Genomic DNA, 8421 nt, shown 5'->3' with positions numbered 1-8421 from the left:
GAGGATCTATCTTTTGGGGGGGGGGAATGGCACGCGTAAAAAAAACATCGGTTTCCTGGATCGATGATCGGGGAATCGCAACGGGTTGAATACTTTCCGCGGCTCGCAATTAAGGGAGATACGGTCGCAATTAGCCGCGAGGGTGTTCGCCACGCGTCGCACGTCCTCGTTTAATCCGTTTAACCCGGAACGCCGTTGTGCGTCAGTCTGCATTTCAAATTAAATTACACTCGAAACTGCACGCCGCGCGGGGGAGACCCCCTTGCCGAGTTCTCTCGTCCGCCCCCATCGAAGGAAGAAGGGTGCGCGAAAAATCGAGGTTGATCCACGTTACGCGCTTCGTGTATCGTTCTTTTTTCTCTTTTTTCATTAATTTCGTCCATTTCGAGAGTTGCGATCGGGAGGACGCATCTACTCGATTCGAGTAGATTTACGATTTACTTTGGTGAGACGGAAAGATTCGCAAATTTATTATATTTGTTTATTTTTTGTTAAACGTAAAGAGTTGTTAGAAAGATACACAGTCTGGGATTATATTATAGAGAAACTGTTGTACTCCCGCGTGATGAAACGCGTAGAGATCGTGAATCAATGGTAACGAAGGCAATTCTAAAGTAATACGGCGAACCCTTTCCCGCAAACGAAGCCAACTGGAGCAAAACCTTTGCACTTGAACGGAAACGCCTCTCGTTCTCCGACAATCGTACCACGACGCAGAAATATCCCGTTCAATTACTCTCGTTTCAACGAAATTGCGAAACCTGTAATATTCTTAAAAAATTAAAATTATTATCTCCCTTCCTCGGATATATCTGTTCCTACGATCGATCGGTCAAAAATTCGAACCAACACCTTCGTTTCGTATTATCATTACGCGAGTAATAAATTTACGTGGAGCGGGGTGCAAAAGGAATTCGCAAATCGTATAATTTTCCTGATCCCGACCGTTTTGTTACCCCGTGTTAATTCCACTTGATCGGTTAATCTCGATGCCCGCCCCCTCCTTCGTTGCGCGACTAAAACCGTAAAAGCGGTGGAGGAGCGCGGGGGCGGAGAAACGAGTGGACAAAGTCCGCGATTCGCGGAGCAAAGGTAGGCGCGAAGGCCCTTAAGCCTCAATTTCGAGGGCGTGTAAATCCTCGGGGTAATGGTCGCGCGCAATATACGCCTAATGCGTATTATACCGTCGCGTACGGGTTATCTCAATTTGCAGCCAATGCCCCCCTCCTCCCTCGTCCTTTATTCGCCTTTATTCCTTCGAAATCTCCAAATCATCTTTTTCTCTCTTTTGCGCTTCCTTCCCCTCGGCTTCGCTCCTCCGGTCGCCTTCCAGCACAGTTGTAGTTTTTAAGCGGCGATTTCTCCGCAAAAATGTGTGCGCAGTACTCGAGAAAGATCGTCAGCGGCCGCGTTTGCGCCTCGCTGCAACTCGAGTTTATTGGGGGAAAAAAATTTTCTCGAAACGGGGTGAAACTTGAAACTTTAAAACTTTTAAAAGTCACATTTAATTATACTTTAGAATAACATTATAGATTATAACAATACGATATAATTGTGTGATAATAATAACTGTTGATAATGGTATTCGCTTCTCCTGTCACTTTTTGAACGTACGACATAAATGGTTCTTTCGTTTTGTATTTTCATTTGTGTAAAGTGAAGGAAAGCGTTTTCCAGTAAGACGAAGTGGATTGGTTTGTCCCGATTTATTATGTTATTGTTATTTCTTTGCAGATATAATAATTTAAACGCGAACACTGCAATACACGGCATCTTATGCAGAGGAGCGGACATATTACTTTAATGGCGTTTTATGTGGAGCGACTATAGTCGCCCGTAGTATATCAGTGGCATTTTATGCAGAGCGACTTTAGTCTCCCGTCAGTGATATCTTATGCAGAGTGACTATAGTCGCTCAACGTAGTATATCAATGATATTTTATGTAGAGAGACTATAATAGATTTTCGATCGCCCGTAGTACGTCAGTGACATCTTATGCAGAGCGATTTTAGTATATCAATGATATAATATAATATATCAATAATATTTTATGTAGATTATAATAGATTTTAGTCGCCCGTAATACGTCATCTTATGCAGAGTATATATAATCGTTCATAGTATATTAGTAACATTTAATACATAACATTTAATATAGTCGCCCATAGTATATTATTTTATATATTATCTTATGCAGAGCGACTATAATCGGCCATAGCATATCAATGGCATTTTCGTCGCCCATCAGTGACATCTTATATAGACCAACTATAGTCTCTCATATTATATCAGTGGCATTTTACGGATAGTAAAATATTATATTAGAGATTATAGTCGCCTATAGTATATCAGTGACGTCTTATGTAGAGCGACTATAGTCACCTATAGAATACCAATGGCATTTTATGCAGACCGACTATAGTTGCCCATAATCTATCAATGGCATTTTATATAGAATAATTTTAGTATGTCATCTTATGCAGAACGACTATAGTCGTCTATAGTATATCAGTGACATTTTTGTCGTCCGTCAGTGGCATCTTACGTAGAGTGACTTAGTATATCAATAGCATTTTATGGAGAGTGACTATAGTCGCCCATAGTACATCATCTTATGCAGAACGACTATAGTATATCAGTGGTATTTTATAAAGAGCGACTATAATCGGCCATAGCGTATCAATGGCATTTTACGGAGAGCGACTATAGTCACCTATAATATATCAGTGACATCTTATATAAAGCAACTATAGTCGGTCAGAGTATATTAATGGCATTTTATGGAGAGGGACTATAGTCGCTCATAGTATATCAGTGGCATTTTATGGACTATAATCGGCCATAGTGTATCAGTCGCTCGTCTAGCATCTTATATAAAGCAACTATAGTCGATCAAAGTATATTAATGGCATTTTATGGAGAGCGACTATAATCGCCCATAGCTTATCGGTGACATTTTAGTCGCCCGTAGAACAATAGTGGCATCTTATGCAGAGCGACTATAGTCGCTCATAGTATATCAGTGGCATTTTATAGACTATAATCGGCCATAGTGTATCAGTCGCTCGTCTGGCATTTTACATAGAGCGACTATAGTCGTTCATAGTATATCATTGGCATTTTACGGAGAGCGACTATAATCGTCTAGTGACATCTTATATAAAGCAACTATAATCGTCCGTATAACAATAGTGGCATTTTATAGACTATAATCGGCCATAGTGTATCAGTCGCTCATCTGGCATTTTACATAGAGCGACTATAGTCGTTCATAGTATATCATTGGCATTTTACGGAGAGCGACTATAATCGTCTAGAGACATCTTATATAAAGCAACTATAATCGTCCGTATAACAATAGTGGCATTTTATAGACTATAATCGGCCATAGTGTATCAGTCGCTCGTCTGGCATCTTACGTAGAGCGACTATAGTCGTTCATAGTATATCATTGGCATTTTACGGAGAGTGACTATAATCGTCTATAATATATTAGTGACATCTTATATAAAGCAACTATAATCGCTCATAATATATCAGTGGCATTTTACGGAGAGCGACTATAATCGACCATAAAAACGAAAGCGTTAATCATCCCCTTTGTCGCCGCGATGATTATCGCGCTATAAACGGAACCGGAGAGTCGTATTTCTCTCCTCCCCCTCCCAAGAATCGTGTTTCCAGGAAAATGGAATCGTATAGGTGGCGATCGCAAGAGATCACCATACGTATCCGTTTTGAGAGGAAGGAAAGAGGAGAGGAAGGAAAATCAAGGGATTAATGGAATTAATGTTTTCAGAGCGAGGAGTCGCTTTCCTCGGAAGGGTCGGCCACCTCGGGTGGATCTTCGAGCTCGACGGAAGATTCTGGCAGCGAGGTCGCGTGCGACATCACTCTGATCGAGAGGCTTATACGCTCCCATCCGATCTGGTTCCTTCCTGGCATCCAAAGAGCAGGAGCTTTCCACTTGTTGCAAGGCAAAGAGGAAGGGGTGAGTGCACTTGAGCGAATCGATTAGGCGTAAGAAAATTGCAACCCGATCGAAGCCCTTCTTCTTCCCTCTTTCCCTTCCCCTCTCGTCTCGATCAACCGACAAGTTTCCCGCCAAAGCACGGTCGGATTAAAAGCGTATCGCCTCCTCCTCCATTTTTCCACGAGGCAGAAACAGACAGAAAGAGGGAGAGAATTTCGCTTAAAAGCTGCTGCTTCTTCCGAACGAAAAATATCGACGAGTTTTTCTCCGATTATCGTTCTTTTACTTTACCAATCCGAACGGATCCCCGTGTCTAGACTCTGGATTATTTATCCCGTGTTACAATGGGCGAGATTATCGGAAAATTTATAACTCGTCGTCGTGGCGATGGACTTTCGCCTCGGTGAACAACCGAGGAAAGAAGCCTGATACGGTTCTGGAAGAAGGGAAAGCTCGATCGAGAACAAAGAGAGACGAAATATCGCGCAACCGATTGTCCGCTTGATCGCGCCGGGAAAAACTACCCCTCGGAGGCTTGCGGAGGCTTTGATCACTCGCTGATTCCGCGAATATTTTCGCCTCCCGTATTGTTAGCCGAAATGAATGAATGGCGCTCCTTTTATTCGCCAACACAATTCATCGAGTATTTTCCCCGTTCAACGCGGGGGATCATCCGTTGATCATCCGCGATTCAATAAAAGTGGGATTTTTTTCCTCTCCACCAGAAGATCTATCTATTTATCTGTCTCCTTTCCACCCAAGGATTTGAAATTTATCTATCTTCTTTTTCCCTTTAAGCGAACTTAATCGCTCGCCTTCGCTTTCTTCGAACGTTCGCGAGAACGAAAACCGCGACTAGCCAACTCGTTACTCGGCCTGAGAAAGAGGGGTAGATTTTTGCGGGATCAGCCTTGGCCCGAGCGTCTGCGAACGCATCGACCGTTTGGCAGTCGCCGTTGCACCCGCCGTGGCTTAATATGCGGTAAATGCAAACGGCAGACATGCCGTTGCCCCGACGAAATACGACCGCCCTAAGCTTCTGGCGGCGTTCCAACCCGCGCTCTGCCAGAAAATACGCATAACAAGTGGCATTGTTGGCGCGCCTCGCTACAACGGGGTTGCGCCCGCTTCTCTCGCGCGACGCGCTCTCTCCCCCGGCCATTTCCGCGCTAAACGCGGGAGGAAGGGGGCGAAAGCATTTGTCACGATTCGCGCGACAAAGTGGCTGATCTTTGCTCCTCGCGGAACAGCCGTAGGCCATCTAAGGCTCCGATGAGTAGAAGCTCGCCGCTTCTTCAACCGATTATCGAATTGTCAAATTCTTTCTGCGAATAATTTCCTCGTTTCTATCGAGAAATGTGTGCAAATAATATATAGAAATTTAGAAAAGTCGTAAAATGAACCGATTATCGAATTGTGGAATTTGGTCCATGACGAATTAAATAATTTCCTCATCTTTGTCGATGATCGAGAAACGTTCTACGTGTGTACAAATAATATATGTAGAAATTTGTAAAAGTAAAATGAATTGACTATAGAATTTTTGTCGCGAATTCGAAATAATTTTCTCATCTCTGTCGACGATTAAGAAACGTTTGACGTGTATAGAAATAATATATATGTAGAAATTTAAAAAAGTCTTAAAATGAATCGATTACTAAATTGTAGAATTTTTGTCACGAAACAATTTTCTTGTCGATAATCGAGACGTTCTATGTGTGTACAAATAATATATTATATGTAGAAATTTATAAAAGTCAAGCAAATTGAATCGATTATCAGATTGTGGAATTCTTGTCTCGAAACAATTTTCGAAACAATATATAGAAATTTGTATAAAAGTCGTAAAATGAACCGATTATCGAATTCTGTCCATCACGAATTCGAAATTTCCTCGTCTTTGTCGACAATCGAAAAGCGTTCTATATATGTACAAATAATATAGAAATAGAAATTTATAAAATTATTATATTATTATTATTATTATATTTTATATAAAAGTCTTAAAATGAATCGATTATTAAATTGTAGAATTTTTGTCACGAAACAATTTTCTTGTCGACAATCGAGACATTCTATGTGAGTACAAATAATATACTATACGTAGAAATTTATAAAAGTCGCAAATTAAATCGATTATCGAATTGTGGAATTATATTGTCTCGAAACAAATGTAGAAAAAATTTGTATAAAAGTTGTAAAATGAACCGATTATGAATTCTGTCCATTACGAATTCGAAACAATTTCCTCGTTTCTGTCGACAATCGAGAAGCGTTCTATATATATACAAATAATATAGAAATAGAAATTTATAAAAGTCTTAAAATGAATCGATTACTAAATTGTAGAATTCTTGTTGCGAAACAATTTTCTCGTCGACAATCGAGACATTCTATGTGTGTACAAATAATATACTATATGTAGAAATTTATAAAAGTCGCAAATTGAATCGATTATCGAATTGTGAAATTCTCATTGCGAATTCGAAACAATTTTCTCTGTCGATCAAGATGTTCTACATAAATATATACAAATAATATATATGTAGAAATTTATAAAAGTCTTAAAATGAATCGATTACTAAATTGTAGAATTCTTGTCGCGAATTCGAAATAATTTTCTCGTCTCTGTCGACGATTAAGATGTTCTACGTATGTACAAATAATATATATATATATATAAATTTATAAAAATTTTTAAAATGAATCGATTATGAAACGTTTCTCATTTCTGTCGACGATCGAGAAACGTTTAACGTGTATATAAATAATATATAAGTAGAAAATCGTAAAATGAATTGATTATCGAATTATGGAATTCTTGTCTCGAAACAATTTTCGAAACAGTATATAGAAATTTATAAAAGTCGTAAAATGAACCGATTATCGAATTGTGAAATTCTCCTTGCAAATTCGAAACAATTTTCTCGTCTCTGTCGACGATTAAGAAACGTGTATACAAATAATATATATGTAGAAATTTAAAAAAGTCTTAAAATGAATCGATTACTAAATTGTACAATTCTTGTCGCGCATTCGAAACAATTTTTTTTGTCGATGATCGAGAAGCGTTTAACGTGTACACAAATAATATATATGCAAAAAAATTTGTAAAACGGATTGAATCAAAGTTACGAGATATAGAGATTCGATGATATTAAAATTTATATCTACCTACAATTGTTGTTATCTTACGATTAAATCTCGAACGACGCGCGATCACGGATCGATCGTTAGATTCTCATACTGTACATGAAAATGCATAAGAAATAATTTTAATCGCGAATTTCGACTTTGTTCCTGCGATAAAATAAAAAATTTCACTGGACGCGCACTCGGGCCGCGAGATAACGCTAGATAACGTTAGAACAATGTCGTTTATATTCATAAACGTCGACACAGTTTTCCATCCGAGTCTTCAGCCAGCTGGACTCCCGTTCTTCCGGTCGTGTCAGATAACAACCGATCAAACTTCTCCATCTACGCAACTCCGTACTCGCTTTCCACTTCCCGCCGCGGGCCATTGTTTCCACACGACGTTTTGTTATCGTCTCCGTTGGCCGGCCGGGAACAATCGAGACGAGTGGAGCGTTATCTGTCAGGCGAAATTCGCGGGGAGAAATGTTGCCGATCTTGGAAATAGAAAATGGCCGAAATTTCATTATCAACTCTAGGAAAATTTCTAACGAAACGAAAAATATTTGTCTTCGAACGAATGGAAGTCGCGATTCTCGGAGAACGCGCGAATAGAAAGTCGAAAGTGTTATAACGTGGAGTAATAAAATTCGAATTACACGGCGGAAACGGTGTCGAGAAGGAGGGGAAAAGCACTCTAGGAACGGGATCGAGACTAGACCTTTGCGAGGTCGAGATCCTCTTTAGAATTATATCAAGATGGAATTGAGGTTTCCTCGTGATAAAGCCCCGTACGAAAGCAGGGTCAAGCCTTTCGTCTCGTGACTTTATGCTCGGAAACGAGATCAAGAATGGGTAAAGGCTCGTGAAAAAAAATTAAGGATCGGATGGGGTCAAGATGGAGGGGGAGTGCCTAATGACCGGAACGGCGATAAGGATCGCGAATGTGGAAAACGGCGAATCGAGATCGGGTCAAGTGGTCTGTTTCAACGTGGGATTCATCTTCGTCTCCTCTCCGAAACCTCGTCCCTCATCGTCGCTTCGATCGATTAAACTCTTCTCTCTCCGATCTTTCATCGTTAATTCGAACGTTTCGACTCAGCCGGATCGGAAACGACGGATGACGAAACGACGATGATGATGAGTCAAAATGAAGCCTGGAATGGACGTTTCGTAACGAGAAAAATGTCGTCCCGTATCCAGATACATTTTACAGGCAAAGCTTCGCGAGGGAGCGGTATTTTTTTCCATTCTCTTTCTCGCTGAATAACGGAAAACCGGGAGGGGTGGGGCGCGGAGCGATGTAATCAGC

General features: G+C 40.4%; 1 protein-coding gene across 8 annotated transcripts in view; it reads left to right on the top strand.

Annotated features, from left to right (window-relative positions):
- The window catches only part of LOC102676826 (protein sprint), a 92348-nt gene that overhangs the window by 67238 nt on the left and 16689 nt on the right, over positions 1 to 8421 (top strand). For all 8 annotated transcript variants that reach the window (XM_006616866.2, XM_006616865.2, XM_006616864.2 and 5 more), the window contains exon 3: positions 3796 to 3992. In XM_006616866.2, the coding sequence (XP_006616929.1) occupies positions 3796 to 3992 (197 nt within the window). The remainder of the gene's footprint in view (positions 1 to 3795; positions 3993 to 8421) is intronic.

This window comes from Apis dorsata, unplaced genomic scaffold (assembly GCF_000469605.1).
Source record: "Apis dorsata unplaced genomic scaffold, Apis dorsata 1.3 scaffold_280, whole genome shotgun sequence".
Classification (NCBI taxonomy): Eukaryota; Metazoa; Arthropoda; class Insecta; order Hymenoptera; family Apidae; genus Apis; species Apis dorsata.
This window is presented reverse-complemented; position numbering and strand designations above follow the sequence as displayed.